Below are 20702 nucleotides of genomic sequence, written 5' to 3' on the forward strand. Positions count from 1 at the left end.
AAAACATAAATGCCAGTGAGAACTGTATTCCTGCTGCAGAAGAGCCTTCTATAGTTTTTGACTTTTTTTTTTTTTTTTAACTATCTTGGTCTTTCTGTTATAGCTATGTTCTGGTGAGATTCTGCTTTCTAAATCCCATCAACCACTACTCCTCATCCCCATTTGAAGTGGCTTATCCCAGAGGTTGGAAAATTGTGTTACAGAATGTAAGAGTCAAGCATTCCAGAATGGGGGTGGGGGAGCTGCTAGACAAACAAGGTCCTTTCCAACCCCAAAGGTCATGATTCCAAGCTGTGATCCTACTTGTTTTCTTCAAGGTAACACAAATCCACATAAATTTACCATCACCAACTAGTAGATCCTTTTATTGACCTAAGATGGTCCTTTAAATGGGTATGCCCTAGTTCCAATACTCTTAAGTTTTCCTGAACATCCTCACTTTATGACTTTACAGATTTCAGTTAAGTTTTCTTAAGCCTTAGTTCCAAAATGTAGCGTCTTCATATTTTTTAGCATTTTATAACAAGCCCTTTAGCACTGCTAACCCAGTGGAATATTTTATAGTACATATACTGTATGGCAATTTTTTCTTTTAAAATATATTTTTATTGATTTCAGAGAGGAAGGGAGAGGGAGAGCGAGAGAAACATCAATGGTAAGAGAATCACTGACTGACTGCCTCCTGCACACCCCACACTGGGGTGGAGCCCATATGTGCCCTGACTAGGAATCCAACCCTGACCTCCCGCTTCATGGGTCGATGCTCAACCACTGAGCCACCCCAACCAGGCTGCAATTTTTTTTTTTTTCTCCACTGAGCACTGCTTCTTGGGGATCTTTCTCTGTACATAAACATCTCTCTCACTCTCTTTAAAAGGCTGGTATGTTGTTCCAATATACAAATGTACCATAATTATTAATGGACTGTGGGTTGCTTCCAATTATTTATTATTACACACAATGCTATGGGTCAACATCTTTTTACACGTGTACCCGTGCGTATGCAAGAGTCGCTACGTTATTACTGGGTTATTTTGAATTGCTGCTTTCTGAACTGTCTGAGTTTAGATAGGTCTTGAAAGAAGAACGAAGGCTAGAAAACACTCAAACTCTCCCTGCAGGTGCAAATATACTTAGCAATAAGTAGCTTTCCATTAACTATGAAGAAAAGACTTGGGCATTTTTCGTTCCTCTGAGGTGCAGAGACAATGACACACCAGGACCGGGAGACCTGGCGCATCGCACGATGCTTCTGACAAGGTTCACGTAAGATTGAGAAGGAGGACACTTAAAAAAATGGAAAAAAATGCTTCTTTTTTGGAAACTAGAGTTCCCAGGCCAAGGGTTCCCACGCCTAATTACTTTAATTACTGAAAATACTTTAATTGCTTAAGAATTTCAGAAACCTCGGATGCGAGATGAAGAAATAACAAACGCTTAACAGGTGAAGCTTTGAAACTTCGGTGTGATTCTTTAATGCTCCCAATATCCGAAAGTTCAAAGGTTATGATGTGTGCTCTAAAAATATTATAAATGCGTATATACTTAAAAAAAAAAAAAAAAGATAAACACGCCATAGCTCCTGCCTTCTTTAGACTCACCCCTCTCCGGCCGGCGGGCCGGCCAGAGGAGACCCGAGCGGCGCCCGAGCAGCATCCTCGCCGCCGCCCGCGCTCGGGGCCGGGGCCGGGGCCGGGGCCGGGGCCGGGGCCGGGCCGGGTCGGTAGCCGCCGGGCGACGGGCGTCCGTCCCTGGGGACTCACCTCAGTTCTTCGTCGACACTCTTGCTGGGCTGCTGCTCGGCCGAGGCTACCACAGAGGAAGTCGTAGAGGTCTTGTTCTTCAGGATCCCCTTAATGGGCCGGTGAGAAGCCGTCGAGGCCGCCATTGCCCGCCCCTCCGGCGGTCGGTTCAGGGTCGCTGCTGGGCGTCGGGTCCAGGAAGGAAAGGGAGAGGCGCGAGCCGAGACTCGCCGGGCAGCCGCCGCGCCCGCCCCGGGCTGAAGCGGCCGCACCTGCTGTCGCGGAGGCGGCCACCGGCGTCGTTCCCACGACACAACGACCCCGACGCTTTGGCGTCTAGCCGACGCCGCGCGGCCGGCGGTTCTTCGCGCGCCCCTGGCCACCGACACGGCAGCGCGGCCCGCGGACGCGGAGAGAAGCCGGCCTACCGCTCCAGCGCGGGAGCGACGCCGACGCCGAAGCCAAGCGGGCCCGCCCTCTCGCGATATCTAGGGGGGGCGGGCGTGGGCGGGGCGTGGGCGGGGCTAGAACAAAGCCAACCTGCTCGCCCCGCCCTCCCCTGGCCCTCTCCGTGGGCTGGCCGGTACCATGGGCGCGGGAGCCCAGGAGCCGCCGCAGAGAACCTTCGGAGGTTGCTGGCTTGCCTCTGCGCAGAGCTGTACATCTCTCCGAGCACCCTCATCCCCACCAGCGTATGAAGTCCATATTGTTATTTCTGTAACTTATAGGTAGGAAGACTGAAGCTCAAAGGTGACATCATTCCTCAAAGATCCTGGGTGACTTTCAGAGAAATCAGTCTCCTCTTTCCTAACACTGAACTCGCATAAAAAGTTGGACACTATGATAAAATCGTGGAATGTCAGCATTGAAATGACCCTTAGAGACCTATTGTGAGGTCATAGAATATTGACTTTTATGAAATCATAGAACATCAGCATTGAAATAGTCTAATTTATTTTTAGAAATAAAGTTTGGAGAACCTGAGGGACACAGAGGGGAAATGACCTGACCACCCTGTCACACAGCCCGTCCATAGTGCGTCGTCATAGAACTTCAGATTTGTAGTCTGGCGTTTGCACGTGTTACCGCATTCTCCTCCTGTGTTGGTAATTCCAAGGAAGGTATTACTGGCAAAAGTTCCTATAATGGTGGTTTATAATGTCTTCCCCCCAAAATCTAGGGAATTCACTTAAGGTAACTATGTGAATTAAGGTAAACTGGGTAAAACAGGCCAGAAGCTTTGGAAGCTATCTAGGTCTTTGTGAAAGTCTCTAAAATGAAAAACAAAAAACAAAACCCTCATACACTCCAAGTTTTTCTGTGTCTGGGTGTAGATAAAAGATCCCAAGGTGGACGTTGATAAGAGCGAAGGAAAGCTCAAGGCTCTAGGGCAGGGGTGGGGAACTTTTTTTTTTTCCAAGGGCCATTTGGATATTTATAACATCATTTATGGGCCATACAAAATTTCAACTTAAAAATTAGCCTGCTATCTTTGTTCAAACGTTTAATCAACTCACCCCTAATGCCTTGGCAGGGCCAGACCAAATGATTTCGAGGGCCTTACATAGCCCGTGGGCCAGAGGTTCCCCACCCCTGCTCTAGGGTGTGAGGAGATGTGGGTGTCCAGGTTGGGAGTGGTGTGGATGTCATGAGGGGAAGCGGTTCTATGGAGAATAGGGAAGGGCAGAATTTCAAAGCCCTGGGAACAATCTCAGAGCTATGTTGTACCTGAAATTAAGCTCGGGCCAGCAGAGGGAGTGGTGTCCACTCTAGCCACCCAGCCTCTCTTCATGCAGTGTCAGTACTGGAAATGGAGAGTTGGGAAAAGAGGAGGTCTCAGCCATTAAGCAAGTTGCTTCCTATTATGTGTTGAATTATGTGTCCCCCTAAAATTAAGCTATATTGAAGTCCTAACTCCCAATACCTCGGAATATAACCTTATTTGGAAACAGGGTAGTTGCAAATCAAATTAGTTAAATTAATATGTCATACTGGAGTAAGGTAGGCCTCTAATCCAATATGACTAGTGTTCCTGTAAGATGGACATGTGGAGACAGATGAGGAGGACTCCATGTGATGACAGGTTCTCAGTGATGCACCTATAAGCTGAGGAACACCTGGGCTACCGAAGGCTGGGGATGCATGAAACAGATTCTCCTTTAGGACTTTTCCTTTTGAGAGTCAACTTTGTTGATACCTTAAGTTTGGACTGTGAGACATTAAATTTCTGTTGTTTAAAGCCGCCCAGTTTGTTGTATTTTGTTATGACAGCCCTATACACCTCCTCCCGGTCTACTCCTACCTCCAGTCCCCACTGCCTCATCACCAGGCTTTTTCTCACCACTCTTTCCTGATCAGGCCTCTTCATCATCCTTATGACAGTCCAGAGCAGCCTAGTCCACCCAGAACGGACCCCTCAGCCGACCCACCTCCTGTGAATTCACAAGCTACTTGGTCTGGAAAGGACCTTGTCCATCCCACCAGATAGCTATCCAATCCCTTCTCCAACAACCCCAGTGGCCAGGAGCTCACCACCCTACAACACAGCTCATTTTGTCTTTGGACAGCTCTGACCAAGAAAGCTTTTCCTCAGATTGAACTGACGCCTGGTTCCCAGCAATGTCTGGCCACTGGTACAAGGGGAGGGAGGAGAGAATGGGGATGGGGAAGGGCTATCTCTATCTTACCCCACTGGCAGTGTTCTCACTCAGGTCTCCTATTTCCAGGCCCCAAGTCTCATCTCCCTTAACTCAGTATCTGTGCCTGAAGGAGCAACATTTAGTTCATCCTCCTTAGGACTCTGCTCCTCAGGAATGACTTCAGGGTTCATGAAAATAATTCTGTTTTCATTGTCTGGCCCCCAGCCGTAGCTGAGTTTCTGGGCTCGGTAAAGGAATGAATGCTGAACGGAGATAACAGAGGAGGAAGTGAGCAGGCAGGATAGAAGAGCAACAGCTTTGGCAGTCAGAGCTGCTGTTTTCCTTAGGGATTTCCCCAAGCAAGACAGAGGCCTTCACAGCCACCCCAGGGCACCTCCCTCTCTTGGCCTCACCCCTGTTTCTAGCCACAGCTTACACACTGTTTAGTGGATCCGAGGTCATGTTCTGACAGCCCTGCCCAGCCCCTGAGGCAGAGAGAGGGTTCTCACTGAGGGGTAGCAGGATGGTTACCTCCCTTCCTGAATCCTTCCTACCACAGGTTACAACACTTGCCTCTCTTGCCCTGTCAGCTGGAGCGCCAGTCAGTGGTGCTCATCCTGTTTTCAAGGGAATACATAAAACTTCCCTTCATGTTCTAAATTATTGGGCTGATTTGCTCTGTTCTGGGCGTCACCTCCCTGGACCTAACCTTGACTGGGCCCTTAATTTAGCACTGCCTTGCTATCAGAGACTCTAATGAAAAGAGCTGCCGCAGTATGACACAATGTGTTTTATTACAGTTAATAATACACCGGAGTGGGAGTTCCCTGAAGAATTTTGAAAAATGTCTCCCTCATTAAAAGTCGAACTTTTGTTTCTTGTATTATTTCTTCCACTCTGAACCCCACTCAAAGTGAATGCGGATGAAGAGGACTTTCTTAATGTGCTTATTTTTTAAATAAAATATTAGTGTGACTGCAAGATGGTAAGTGCCTGTACAGCTTCTCTTTATTTTATAGAATCATTGAACCACTTTATTCCTCAGTGTAACCCAAAGAAGATTGCCAAATGCTGCTCAACAGAGCTCCCCTTCGATGCCTCGGCTGAGATCTGCTCTTGTAGGAAGTCATCTCCACCACGCCCTGAGTTTTGCTGTCTGTGTGTTATGTTTCCTGTGTGTCCAAGAGATGGAGTGTGAACAGAATCTTCCATTCTGCTTTCAGTTTTCGGAAGTAGCTATTGAGCTCAAGCCAAATCATGTATTTAAAAACACATACACAGTTAAGGCTTACCTGACAATTACGTCTCTCTTTTTGAAGACTTCATCAGTTGCCTGATTCAACACCACTTACAGGGAAGAGAAGAGGAGACACTTTTACTGTACCCCCTGAATTGGCTGAGCTAGTTGGCTCTCTGCTCATTGGAATAGGCTACTGAGGTCAGTGCTACTTGATTTCTCACCGAGAGGAGAATTCCAAAGCTGGAAATAGCTTCTCTGGCTGGCTCCGCCCTGTCAGCCTAAATCATCCACCAGGGTTCACCGAGCGAACACATAATAGTGCCCCCCCCAGCCCCCACCTCTGGAAAAATACCCACAGTTTATGGCTTAATGACCACTGAGTCAGCAGCATCTCTTTCTTTGCCAAGAATAGCACATTGTTTTTTGTTTTGTTTTGTTTTTGTTTTTAATCAGGTAATCCCTCCATGAGACAAGATAATCACAGATTTTATAGTACATGATAGAAATTCATTGTGGTAGGGGCAAGATTATTTAAACAAAATACAGAAAGCATGAGAGAGAGAGAGAGAGAGAGAGAGAGAGAGAGAGAGAGAGAGAGAGAGCCAAGGACAAAGATTAATCATTTTCTGTTTACAAAATGGCTATGATTTGCAACTGTGGCACTCTCCACCTTTCTCTTCTCCTCTAAGAGATCTACCAGGAGGATTCCTTGACCTCGCCACAAAAGCCTCCAAGTTGCCAAATTCTTTCTGAGACTGCACACTTGTCGGGTATACAAAGATTTCATTAGTTCCTAAGTGTTTCCTGACCTTTTAAAAACTAGTTAAATCAAGGGAAGCTAGGGAAGTACTTACTCTTTTCCAAAGCCTATCAGACAACAAATGGAAAGAAAAAAGAGGCAAGACCTGTAGTGTAAAGAGCCTTGGAATGATAAATAGGAAATGTCTAATATTGTTTTGGCTAAGCTACAAATTTCTCTTGTGCCTGCTAGAAATCACTCAGTTTTTTTGTGACTGTAAATTTTCCATGTGTTTGCAAGTCTTTCAAGAAATAAGCAATGCCCTTTATTGTAATTTTATTGTGTTAATTTTGCCAGGCTCTAATGCATTTTATTATTCTGTGAACTCATAATGGGATAAGGAGTATAGACTTTGATTCAGAATACATGTGATGTGAAAGCCTATATAGTCATTGTTTTCAATAGGAAGACTTTTGGCTTTAATACTGTGTTCACGTCCCTTGCATTTGTTCTAGTGTGAAATTCCTCACATATGTAATATTATTATTGATCTAGGCACCAATCTCCATTTTTTAACTGTCTATTCATCTTCGTATTGCTCTCATACTACAAAAAAATTGGCTACGCAATGAACCTTAATTTATTACGTTTAATTCCGCTTTGCCAGACATGGTGTGAGGCACAGGGCAAACTATTAGACCTTTCTCTCCTTTTGTCTTTTGCTCTAAGAACTCAGTCTTCAGCGACTGCTCATTGCATAGCATATTCCAAACTCCTTGGGCCTTCACAATCTGTTGCCATCTGTTTTTGCAGGCTCCCTGTCTTTTCACATCCATTTCTTTTCTCCCTATGTTCTTCACACCAGTCAGACTACCCTTGTGAGGTGCTAGAGTATCCGTTTCCTTCATGTTTTAGTACCTCTACCAATCTGTGTGCAATGCCACACCTTACTTTTTCCCTGGAATTACCCCAGATTAAAGGTTGCCTTCTTGCCTACTCCTCTCAGGCAGAGTCAGTCTTTGGCTGCACTGAGATCCTGAGAAGTTATTTGTATTCCTCTATCTCATCCTATATAATAAAAGGCTAATTTGCAAATAGACTGAATGGCTGAACAGCCGGAACAACTGAACAACGGATAACCGGTCTCTATGATGTGCGCTGACCACCAGGAGGTGTGTGCGGAACATGGTGGGCATTGGCCGCGGCGGGATGGTGAAGCAGGTGAGCGGGGGGTGCCAGACCAAGGCGGGGCACCGGTCGCTGTTATTGGAGCAAGCCTCTGGTGGTTACTGAAAATTCTTTGCTCCTGCGCCTTGTGGTCCTGCCCGGCATTCGCATCTGCTGCCAGCACTGGCCCTGCTTGCACCCACTGCCACTGCTGGAGCCACTGCTAGCACCCCCTGCTGGTGCCTGGTGCCAGTCCCAATCACTCGATGCCATCAGTGGGTGTGAGTGGTGGCTGTAAGCCCCAATCGCCCCTGAGGGCTTCTCCACCTCCCCCTGCTCCTGAGGGGTGATCAGGGCAGCAGCCGCCACTCGCACCCACTGACAGTGGCGGCCTCGCTCGCACCTGCTGCTGGCTCCAGCCTCAATTGCTCCGCACCATCAGAGGGTGTGAGTGGGGCCAGCGCTGTCAGCACGTGGGAGCAGCGGCAATGGGAGCAGGGCTGCCCTGCTGGCAGACAGGGGACCAGGGGCGTGGCAGGAGGGCCAGGGGGGAGAGTGGAGGATCGGCCGAGACCTGCTCCTGTGCCCACAGCAGCCTTGAGGCCCACAGTTCCTTTCAAGGTGCACGAATTTGTGCACTGGGTCCCTAGTAGTATCAAAATTCTCTAAGTGTCTGTCTCCCATGGTGGCCTCTTCAGGAGCAGGCATATTTCTTCTAACACCCCAGCAGCATCACTTAATGAATGCAGTGTCTGTCCATGAGAAGCCCTCAGTAAGTGTTGGTTGAATCAGTGAATAAATGAATTAGTTCTAAAATTTCCTCCCCAAATAATGGTGCCCTTAAAAAGGCATTAAAGGAGGAGGTTATTCTTTCAACAATCAGTTAAAAATCTTCATTAAGGTCTTGCTACGTGCCAGGCCCTTTTCTAGGTCCCAACTATTGCTTGGTTTCATAAATTGAACTACAGCATTTTCTTTTCTTTCTTTTAATTTTAAGTTCAGAACACTTACTAAAAAATGATTCTTTGTTGTTAGACACACACACACACACACACACACACACACACACACACACACACACACCTAGTTTTAATTCGGTCTCTCCAAGCTTTGGTTCTGTGCTCTATGAGAGCACTGTTGCTGTTTTCATGAAGTATAGCTTCCTATTTGTGTCAGTCAGGTGTTCTTATTACGTGTGCCTGTGCTGTAGATAGGATTTCAGGCCTTCTGTGTTCTCCTGTGGCTAAGGTAGGTGTAGGGGGTCAAAATTCCTTAGTAGGAGCCACAAAACTCTACACAAGAGCAATTGGTGTCTAGTTGTTCCTCCCCGCCATGGACTGGAAGTCAGGAGAAAGCAAGGTAAGGGCGGCTGCAGGGAAAAGCTCCTGCTTGGGAACTAGCAGGGGGGCCAAGTAGGTCAGCGGAATATGCACACAGTCTAATCTGTGAAACATAGGGTAGGAAATGCTGAAGGATTCCCATAATCTTTTTTTTTTTAATATATCTCCTACCAAGAACATTCTAGGGCACAAAAGAATTTGCTTCTATTTCTGATGTATGGGGTTTTCCAGGCAGCATCTTAAACTGAATTGAATTAAAAATAAAGCCAAAGTGAAAACACTAGCTTTGCCCCTAGAATTTTTTTTTTAAAACGGTGGCCCCAGTAGTGTTGCATTGTAGGTTACTGACTGTTCTTTCTAATCACCTGTCACTAATGGTTACCTACTTGGAAACCCAACTCTGTCCAAGACAAGCCCTTAGGTGACATTATATGAAGTTCCACCCTACCCCTAATATCCTGACATTCTTAAATACACTGCTCAGCTGCGCTTGTCAAAGGCAATTGCATTTGCCACATTTCAGATCGGAGACCGGAAGCATGTTTGATCTGTGCCAGCACTGACTCAGTGCAGGATTGTGGAGCTGAAACTCACCTTGATTTTTACTAGAGCCCTCCAAATAGGAAACAATGAATTGAGGGATACATTCCCTCAAACTTTTATAGGGCCAAAGAGAACACATAAAAAATGTGAATACTCTTGTTACTTGCTTCCTCTCTTTTCATAGAGGGACATAGAAATAAAGAACATTTATAGAGAGTGGACAGGAATAAAATCTGGTTAATCAAGCTAGCATACATATTAAACATGGTAGTATATATCTTGAAGGATTAGAATAGAATAAAACAAAATGACATCAATACTAAAATAACTCTAAGCCGAATTTAGCACAAATGTGTTTTGTTCCATAAGCACTTGAACTTCACCTTTCATCTTTCCAGGCTCTGGGACCTGACCAAGCCCTTCCCTCCTGGGGCAGCTGCTTTCAGGAACCAACAGGCTAGTGGAGCTTCTCTCCCAGCTCAGCCAGCTTTCAGAGAGCTCCAGTGGCGTGGTGGGCAAGCCCTTTCACACCCAAGGCCAGTTTCACTCACCAGGCCTCCCGTCCCTGGCACCATCAGGCTCCCTGGACGTCCAGCCTCCTTATCCAGTGTCCTCTTCAGGCATCTCAGTGTTCTCTTCAGCCCCATGAGCTGGACACTCCAGCCACCATCCTCACAAACGGCTCATACCCTGGGCCTAATCAGAATATTTGATCACCAAAACAGTGTGGGCTGGTTTCAACAAAGCAAAAAGGAAAATGGCCATCATGAAATATAATAGGTTCATATAATTCCCAGAGGACTCTGATGTACCAAGTGTTACCCCTTTAGTTTCTGGGGTAACTGGGGGGACCTAGGGGTGGTTAAGTGACGGGGAACACTCTGGAGGCTCAGACAGGTGTCTGCTTACCAAGAGGTGGTGTTGTGCTAGTACAGGCCTGTTGAGTGTCAGTCCATCTGAGACCCCAGGTGACTTCCCGAAATGTTGCCTGCTTTTCACATTAACAGAATTCTGGTTTTTCTCTCCCATGTGGCTCTTACCAATCATGGCTGACAGTTCACCCTGGTGTCTTAGAGCACAGAGCTGGGAGGGGTGGGGCTTTCTCTTTGATTCTCAAGGCTGCTTCCTTCATCACCAGTCCCCCTATCCTGACTCATACTCACCAAGGTAAAAACTCCTTGAGGCTCATGTCAGCTACTATGTATTCCTGGCTGCCCATTCCAGTTGCTGTCATCTCATAATCCTGACAATTTCTACATTTTGTCAAGAATGTCTGCTCACTTTTTTCTCATTTGATAAATATTTATTATTTGCTGTGCAAACAATGATGTGCAAGGCATAATTCTTGTCCTTAAAGACAAGCTCATAGTTTAATGAAGAAATATAAAACAAGAAGTACCAGACTAGATGGTAAATGTCTAATTGCACATACAGTATTTGTAAACTTGGAAACATGAACACAGGGAAATGGTTGGTGTATTAGTTTCCTGTGGCCTCTGTAAGAAAATACCACCAACTGAATGGCTTAAAACAACAGAAATTTATTATCTTGCCCTGGCTGGTGTTGTCAAGTGGTTAGAACATCTGCCCATACACAGAAGGGCTGCAGGTTCAATTCCCAGGCCTCGTTGGGGTGTGTGTGTGGGAGGCAGTCAATCAATGTGTCTCTCCCACATTGATGTTTCTCTCTCTCTCTCTCTCTTTCCTCTGCCCTCCCTCCCTTCTACTCTCTCTAAAAATCAATGGAAAAATATCCTGCCCTAGCTGGTTTGGCTCAGCAGATAGAGCGTCAGCCTGTGGACTGAAGGGTCCCAGGTTCGATTCCGGTCAAGGGCACATGCAGGGTTGCAAGCTCAATCCCCAGTGTGTAGGGGGGTGGGGGGGTGTGCAGGAGGCAGCCAATCGGTGATTCTCTCTCATCATTGATGTTTCTATCTCTCTTCTCTTCCTTCCTCTCTGAAATTAATAAAAATATATTATAAAAAAAGAAAGAAAAATATCCTTCAGCGAGGATTAACAAGAAAAAAAAAAGAAAGAAAGAAAATAAATTTATTCTCTCAGTTCTGGGGCTAGAAGTCTGAAATCAAGATGTCAGCAGGACCAGCCTCCCTCTGGGACTCTGGCTAGACTCCTTCCTTCTTCTACTCCCCCTTGTGGTTTCCCCACCACCTTCCATATCCAATTGGTCCCTAGGTCCACCTGATTGTGACTCCTACAAATTTCCTAAATATGCCTTATCATTTGCATTCAGGCTGTCATCATCAACCATTAATTCAGCATTGGCTTCATGGGTCCTCTCACTTTGATGCTCACCCATCCTCTCTCAATCCTCCTCTGCTGCCAGAGTCATTGTTGAATATTATCAGCTCTGCCCAATGGGAAGGTTGTTGGGCAGGTGGTAAGGGGATTTCTACTATGCAAGGAATGAGGTTGTGCTCGGCCGGTGTGGCTCAGTGATTGAGCGTCAACCTATGAACCAGGAGGTCATGGTTCGATTCCTGGTCAGGGCACATGCCCAGGTTGTAGGCTTGATTCCCAGTATGGGACATGCAGGAGGCAGCCGATCAATGAGTCTCTCTCATTATTGGTGTTTCTACCTCTCTTTCCCTCTTCCTTCCTCTCTCTGAAATCAATAAAATCATATTTAAAAAAAGAATGAGGTTTCCTGAGCCTCACCAACCCCTTCTACATCAGACCCGGAATCACCTGCTGTAACCTGGAGGCAGAGCACTTGCTTCCCAGAGGACTCCAGCCTCGGATCTGCTTTCCAGGCAGGTTTTTTCACCATGAATTAATACGTTGGTTTTCTGATTTTATTTTTTTAATGTAGGTTAAATTACTTCTGAGATTTAAATCCTTCAACCACTCCCCTTCACCTTCAGAGTAAGAGCTGAACCCCTTGTCATGGTTTGCCAGGCTGTCGGAGAGAACCTGACCTGGGCTGCCTACCTAGCTTCATATTCGCGGCGCCTCCTCAGACCCTGGGCCCCAGAGGCTCCTGAATTATTTGTGTTCTCTTGCATGACAGTCGTTCTTCTGCTTGGAGTGCTGCCTCCTCACCCTTCTATTTCTGGTAACTCCAGTTTGTTCTCCCAAAAGCAGCTCAGGATTTGCTTCTGAACAAAGCCTTCCCTGACTCTCCAGGCAACCTTTCTCTGTGTTCCCATAATGCTCCATTCTAATGTAGATGATAGCTTCCCAACCCCATGTGATCTTCGAATCCTACATTGTTATGGTTGATTTTCTTGTTTATCTTTCCCTCTAGTCTAGGCTGTGAGCAATACAAGCAGGCTCCAGGTCAATTCTCCGAAAAGCAGTGTACCTAAAACACTGCCCTTTTGGCATTTTTAACCTGATTTTTGGCATTTTTATTTTGTGTGGGTGTTCTTTTTCTTGATGGAATTGCTGGATTTTCACAGACATTAGATGTGAACTGCAAGGCACCTCCCTTCAAAGAGGTAGAGTTTGCTGCTACTCATGATGGAGGCTGAGCAGCCAAGACTGAATGAGGTGCCACTGGAGACACCAGAGAGGCAGTGGAAACATTTTTCTTTTTTAAAATCTTCACTGGATAATATTTGTCCATTGATTTTTAAAGAGAGTGGAAAGGAGGGTGGGGGGAGAGAGAGATAGAGATAGATAGAAAGAAACATTGATGTGAGAGACACATCGATTGGTTGCCTTCAACACGTGCCCCAACCGGGCAGGGGATCAAACCTGCAACCAAGGTATGTGCCCTTGACAGGGAATTGAACCCATGACCCTTCGGTCTGTGGCCAATGCTCTAACCACTGAGAAAACCAGCTTGGGCTCTTTTTGTTTTTGTTTTTTTTTTAAATATGTTTTTATTCATTTCAGAGAGAGGAAGGGAGAGAGAGAAAGAGATAGAAACATCAGTGAGAGAAAAACATTTATCAGCTATCTCCTGCATGCCCCCTACCAGGGATCTAGCCCAACCTGAGCATGTACCCTGATCCAGAATCCAATTGGTGACTTCCTGGTTCATGGGACGACACTCATCCAAATGAGCCACACCAGCTGGGCGGCAGTGGAATCATCTCATCTGTGGATGAGATGTTGAGATTATTTGGAGACTCTGAAGACTATGGTCTGTGGGTGGATCTCAATTGTAAATGCTTGAAATAACATGCTTTCAGTCACCCATAATATTTGGTACAAACTTGTGTCTATAATTTGTGGTATTTAAATTAACATTTTAGAATCTGATATATAATTTAGTGATTTTCAGATCTTGATTAATAGTAAACAAAAGAAAAATAATAGCCACAAGGGAAGTAACAATACCATTTATATAATGTTTCAAATCTATGACAAGCTAATTGGAAATATGAAGTCTGAGGAACTTTTGGCCAAATTATTTTTTAAAAATCTTAAAATGCCAAAAAGACAGAATTAAAGACTAGAACAACTTTAAAAAAAGTCCTCAAAATGGGATTGACTTTTGAGCCAGGCTCCACACCTAATTATGTGTTCACCTCACTCCTCTCTACTATAAGGGGGGAAACAAAAATGAATAAGATAGGGTTTCTGCTCTTAAAGGCCCTTGCCATCTATCTAATGGGAGAGACAGGCTGGCTAACCAACAGCTAAGAGTCAAGGAGATAATTTAGAGTTGACCATTGAATTTGTCTTTGTAGGCAGTAATTCTAAGAATAAGAATAGCAGCCTTCCTGCCAAAGCTAATATGTGAGCTGTTGGTGTTCTTAGGCATAATTCAAATAATGAGTCAAACCTACCCTGAGAACAGGTAACTGAAAACATTGCATTGGTTACCAGTCTTTGTTCCTCAGCTAGAAAACTACCATATTCTTCCTTCCTTCCTTCCTTCCTCCCTCCCTCCCTCCCTCCCTCCCTCCCTCCCTCCCTCCCTCCCTCCCTCCCTCCCTCCCTTCCTTTCTTTCTTTCTTTCTTTCTTTTGAGAGAGAGAGGGAGAGAGAGGGAGAGAGAGAGAGAGAGAGAGAGAGAGAGAGAGAGAGAGAGAGAATCTGTTGTTCCACTTACTTATGCATTCATTGGTTGCTTCTTGTATGTGCCCTGACCAGGGATTGAACCCAAAACATTGGCATATTGGGACAATGCTTCAACCAACGCGCTATTTCTTCACTATATTGAATTTGGTAACTTCAAGTGGTGTTTTCTGGGATGTTCTGTCAATTCTGCTTTTGGAAAGTTGCTCTACTACCTGAATAGTTTCCTTTTGTTATTCTGAAATAGTAATTATTCTTTATTATTATTGCTTTGTGATTTTTTCAGCTTCGTGTTTAATATTAAGGGCACCATCATTCTGTACTGAAAATTGTCTCTCAGGAAGCCACCCATTAATTGCTCCTTGTGATTTTAAAGGGAGATGCCTTTCTTTAAGATGGCAGTGGCGGTGGTTGTTACAACACTAGACATAATTAATGTCGGTTAATGGTGAGCTTAGTTTGAGGGCTAAGAAAGAGTCTCTAAGATAGGCTATTCTTTAATAAATCACTGATCTTCATAGAGTATCCCATTACTGTGGTAATTCTTTCACTGCTGCGGGTTCAGTCCCCAGTCAGGGCACTTACTCATGAGAATATATGGCACCTCAAAGCTTTTATTTCTTTGAACTAAAAAAAAAAATCTCCTTTCGATGACAGACAGTGATATTTGGCTATTATAATTCAAATCAGTTTTCAGAGCTGGTGACATTTTCAAGGAGAAAGAAATAAGAAAGGATGAATGAATGAGCTGGGGTATACTTTCTATAACATACAAAGAGAAAATGAGAACTGGACACCGATAAAACATTCAGACTTATTAAGAAATTAGGAAAGCCCTAACTGGTTTGGCTCAATGGATAGAGCGTCGGCCTGGGGACTCAAGGGTCCCAGGTTCGATTCCGGTCAAGGGCATGTACCTTGGTTGCAGGCACATACCTAATAGGGAGTGTGCAGGAGGCAGCTGATCGATGTTTCTCTCTCATCGATGTTTCTAACTCTCTATCCCTCTCCCTTCCTCTCTGTAAGAAATCAGAGAAATATATTTTTTTAAAAAAAGAAATTAGGAAAGTTTCTCAATCAATGTATTAAGTGCATGCACTCAGTATTTGCCTCTCAAATGACTAGGAGGCAGCATAGTCTCATGGGAGGAGGGGAAGTGGGTACTAGAAGCTCCTGTTCTTCAGGCTTCCTGTGCTGTCCTCGTCCAGATGGCCTTAGATGCTGGGAAGTTCTCATTTAGTCAGTCAACCCCTTGCTTCCTGGTAAAGTTGCCCCTTAATCATATGAAACAATATCCTTAATGCTAAAAATAACTAGAGTCTGAGTCCAAGACTTCATGTTGACCATCTCGTGTACCTGGTAGCCCTGGGGAGTAGGATGTCCTCTCACTCATCTTTAATAACATAGACTATCATAGCATAACATAGTGAAAGCTGCCTCCTTAATAATTATTCCTGGAATATAACCGCCCATGGAGTGATTATTGATTTGCCAAATGGAACACTGACTTCGTAGCATAGTTTTTTGTCTCATGGAGACAAAAACACTTTTCTTGTAGGAGGTATTTTGTTGTTTTATTTGTGGGGGAAAGGAACAAAATAAGATAAAAAAATCTCCAAAACATCCTATGAGTAAATTACTTCTTTGATAGAAATTACAGTCCAAGTTCAAGTCATAACTATAACTAGTCATAGTTTTGTTCAAGTCCTTTTATTTTGCTGGACTTCAATTTCTCCAGTTGGAAAATGAATATGCATCTGAAGGGGATGATATTTCAGAGGTAAATGTGGGAATATAGTGGAAAGAGCAAACTGGGCAACAATCTCAGCTGAATATGTTGAGACACATAAATATAGGGTGTGGGGAAGCACAGGACTTGGTTGGAATGTCTATAAAGCAGATTCTCCAAAAAGTCGGGGGCCTCTGAGGGGACCTTGCTGAAGACAGCAGCCCCTACCTTGACTTTTCCAAACAAGTCCAATCCCTCAGGGTGTTTTGTTAGAATCTCTATGTTTAGTCTTTAAAGACCCAACTTTGTAGAAGCATATACTTTCTCAAGGATATGTCCCTGTTGATTTTATCTAGAGGTTAATTTTAGTTCAAGCTGTTGTGACAATAAAAGCCTAAGGAGGCAGGCGAACAGGGCTGCTTTTTACTTCTAAAGGAAAAACTTTTCTCTTTCACAGAAAAGTGTGTCAGAGCAATCTGTTCATCCGTCGCTCAGGGTCTGCCGGTCAGCCCCGGCAATAGGATATTACATTTATTTGGATTTTGTTTTCACTTCCGTGACTGATTCTTTCTGGATCCTGGGGCATTTATTCAGCCTCTGAATTCGCTTGTCTGTTTTTTCATTCATTCATTTATTCAGTAAAATTTTGTTGAGTTTCTAATATGTGTCAGGCACTATCCTAAGCTCTGAGGATATAAGAATGTACAAAAAAAAAGAGTAGGGTTCCTGACTTCACAGAGCCTACTTTCTAGTGGGAGAGATGGATAATAAATGCACAAGCAAATAAGTAAACAAGGTTATTGCAGATTGTGAAAACTGGTGAAAAGAAATAAAAAGGGTGATGGGATGGAAGGTTACTGGGACAATCACTTTCAGGTAGGTGTCTGTAGAGATGCCGTTTAAGCTAAGACTTGACAAATGAAATACCAACAACCTTAGCTTCTAAGTCTGCCAAGGTAGAGAGGTTATTCATATTAGTAATTCCTGGATGCTAAAAACGGCCCATCTAGACTTCCCCTATGCACAGTACACTTTGTTGACAAAATGCCCTTGGCAGAATGCCACATATGTCACACATATGTCAGCCTCAGCTTTGTAGATTTCCTTAGTATTCTCCAGTAGGGCTGGTCCTGGCTACTCCAACCACTCCCTCATCTGGAGGGTGCAGGGAGTCCTCTGACTTTGTGGGGAATGTCCTGGCCTCCTAAGACCTGCTTGGACCAGTCTGCAGAGAAGGAACAAACATGTGCTTAGTCACAGCTGAACTGACAGAGGGGCGGCCACCTGCTTCCTCTGGCTCATTCCAGCCAGGGAGCTCCTGAGCCCATTAGTTACCTCCTGGGAACCAAGCTGACTCACAGAGTACTGGCAGCTCGTTTGACCTGGAAGGGGTTGAGATGCAAAGCTTGGATTAAAAGCAGGTAGAGCTGGTGGCTGCCTATATAATAAGTCTGGAATTATTTTTTCCTGACTTGTCCTCAATGCTTGAAATTCTACTGCTATAAGCGAGCATACAACCCATTCAATTTTTGAAAGGTTTGTTTTTTAGTCGTCAGGTTTCATTTATTTTTGGAGGAGGTGCCACTCTTTAAACATTATAATTTAACATCTTAGATGGGACTCACATAAATTTCTAAAAATGACAAGAGTCAGGTTTTAGGTGTCATACTCGGAATCTCATCTTATCCAGATTGCTCCACATCTAAAATGACAAATTCATACAGCCTGCCCTTAGAGCATGACTCCTAGCCTTCTAGGTTTCCCATTGCAGTATTTCCCTTACATTGCTCTGCAGCCTCCGGAAGGCCTCTCTTCCCATGAGAAGTTCACGGTCTGTGTATGATGTAAGACAGATGCACATGTAACTGTAACTCAAGGTAGAGGGTTATGAGTCTATGTCCACTGTCTCACACCATTCAGCTGAAAATTGCCCTCCGTCCTAAAGATACCAGGGCCTAGTCCCTGTAACCTGTAAATAGTAAATTTGGAAAAAGAGTCTTTGCAGATGTAATTAGGTTAAGGGTCGTGAGATGGGGAGATTATCATGAATTATCCAGATGGTCCCTAAATGCCATCACAAGTGACCACATAAGGGAGAGGCAGAGGGAGATTTCACACACATGCGTGAGCACACACACACACACACACACACACACACACACACACACACACATTTGTGATGATAGGGCAGAAAGGTATTTGAAGTTTGGAGTGATGTGACCATAAACTAAGGAATGTTGGCAGCCACCAGAACCTGGAAGAGGTAAGGAACAGATCTCCCCTATAGCTTCCAGAGGGAACACCACCCTGCCCACATCTTCATTCTAACCCAGTGATATTGACTTTGGATCTTTGCCCTCCAGAACTGTGAGAGCAAATTTCTATTATTTTAAGCCACCAAGTTTGTGGTACATTTGTTACAGTAGCCACAGGAAACTAATATAATTATTAAATCAATGGAAGCCACCCGTGTTCCCTGCCCACTTGCAACACCCTCTCTCTACCCCCTGGTGGTAACCAGCATCTTGACTCTGGTGTTTATTATTTTCTGAACTTCATTATACTTCTGTTAAATATAAATTTTCTGATATATGTCATTTATGTATTATATCCTCCTGCATATTGACTTTTACTTTCTGTATATTTTTATTTACCTATAAATATATGTATTTTATAAATTACACTAGAGGCCCGTTGCACGAAGATTTGTGCCATAGGCCTTCTTCCCCCTGGCTGCCCGCACCAGTTTTCCTCTGGCACCCGGGACCCAGGCCTTCCTCTGGCCACCGCCTTCCATCTTCGTTCTGGACACAGTCTTCGCTGCAGCTGGAGCCTTCAGTCTTTGCTCCTTGCTCCGGCGGGAATCTTCAGTCTCCAGCCAGAGCTGCTCCTGTAGCTCCTTCCACCCCCCACCATCCCCCTCATAGCTTGATCGCTGCTTCACCTGCAGACCTCGCCGACAGGCTCCTGGGTTCCAGGGGGCTGCCTTGCCTGCCCCCGGCTTTCCAATCATGATAATGGTCACGGGCCGCAGGCAAGGCAGCTCCTGGGTCCTGGGGTGCCACCTTGCCTGTGGCCCGGTTTCTGATCACGATCACGACCACGGCTGCCAAGCCCCGCCGCCCAGGGCCGCACATGGGGGTCCCAGCTGGCGGCGGGGCTTAGGCGGCACATGGGGGCCTGGATGGCAGCTCGCGCTGGCCCTCCCTGCCTGCAGTATGCAAATTAGCCGCCATCTTTGTTGGCGGTTAATTTGCATATCACACTGATTAGCCAATGAGAGGTGTAGCGAAGGTATGGTCAATTATCATGTTTGTCTATTATTAGATAGGATATGTTGCTACATATAGCTTTAGTTCATTTTCACTATTGCATAGTATTCCCAGGTGTGTGTGTGTGTGTGTGTGTGTGTGTGTGTGTATACCACAATTTTAAAATAAAAATTTCAGTTGATAGACATTTAGGTTGTTTCTAGTTTCTTGGTCTTTCAAACAGAGATGTAATAAACATTTTTTTTTGCACATATCTCCTTGTGTTCAGGTGCAAGAATGTTTCTAGGATTTTTACCAAAAATAGAATTACTAGATCAAAGGTGTGTCATCTTCATCTCTGTCAGAGTTTGTCAAATTGCTCTGCAAAAGTACTGATGTACATTTGGTGGGTTGGATTTTGACAGCTGGAGATTTTAATAAGAGGAATGATGTGTACCAAAGTTGTAGAGATGGGAGGCACAAAGAGTGGTAAGTAGTCAGTTCTCTTTGACAAAGGAATGGTTCTTAGTTGAGGCATGAAAGCAAACCTGGATTTTTCGGGGGAATTTTTGCAATCTTTACCGTCTTTTGCCCACTCTCTCCACATATGAGGATGTCTTTCTTCCCAAGGAACTGATACATTCTCCCAGGAAATTGTGGCATGTTTTGGTTGAGAACCAGTAGACTGGTATCTGAGAAGAAACAGGGAGAGAAGAGGCTGGAAAGCTTGCCTGGAAGGACCACTGCGAGGGCTGGGATGCCAGGCAGGAGAGTACACGTCAGTCAGGGGCACCGAAAATGTCTGAGCAGAAGCTGAGCACCTACCTTTCTGCAGGTCTCCAGAGCATCGTTAGGCTTCGTTCTCTTAGGTTAAGGGATTTGGAATAGAGGTTTACATATTTGACCATGTGTGTCGAGCTCTGGCCTCTGACAGCACTTCCCTCAAGTGTCCTTCCAACCTTGCTCACTGAGGAGTCACTTCATGATTCAGTGAGCTTTTGCTCCCCTGGGTCTCTGGATCATTGAGATTGCTGAAGAGTTGGCTAAGGTTGGCATTTCTATATTTTAATTAAATTGCCAACGTAGGAAAATCCAGGAGAGTTAAATATAATCCTTCTAGTGCACTAATAGAATAGAATATGTTATATTGGTAAAATGTGTGCATTCTGTGGAAAAACATGTACTAGTACATCCAACTAATGCATAGTATGAAAAAAAGACATAAATATTGGTTAAAAAACAGAGTACAGTGTGTGTGTGTGTGTGTGTGTGTGTGTGTGTGTGTGTACCTTGATAAAGATTAGAAAAAGGCACAAAACATGAA

General features: G+C 44.8%; 1 protein-coding gene across 3 annotated transcripts in view; it reads right to left on the bottom strand.

Annotated features, from left to right (window-relative positions):
• PPP1R2 (protein phosphatase 1 regulatory inhibitor subunit 2) overlaps nt 1–2218 on the bottom strand; it is a 33268-nt gene extending 31050 nt beyond the window's left edge. For 2 of the 3 annotated variants that reach the window (XM_059687449.1, XM_059687450.1), the window contains exon 1: nt 1764–2218. In XM_059687449.1, coding sequence (XP_059543432.1) covers nt 1764–1888 — 125 coding nt within the window. In that variant the 5' untranslated portion in view covers nt 1889–2218. The remainder of the gene's footprint in view (nt 1–1763) is intronic. The other variant, XM_059687447.1, reaches the window with a different exon arrangement.
• Between the last annotated feature and the right edge of the window lie 18484 nt (nt 2219–20702).

Source organism: Myotis daubentonii, chromosome 3, assembly GCF_963259705.1.
Source record: "Myotis daubentonii chromosome 3, mMyoDau2.1, whole genome shotgun sequence".
In the NCBI taxonomy this organism is placed as follows: domain Eukaryota; kingdom Metazoa; phylum Chordata; class Mammalia; order Chiroptera; family Vespertilionidae; genus Myotis; species Myotis daubentonii.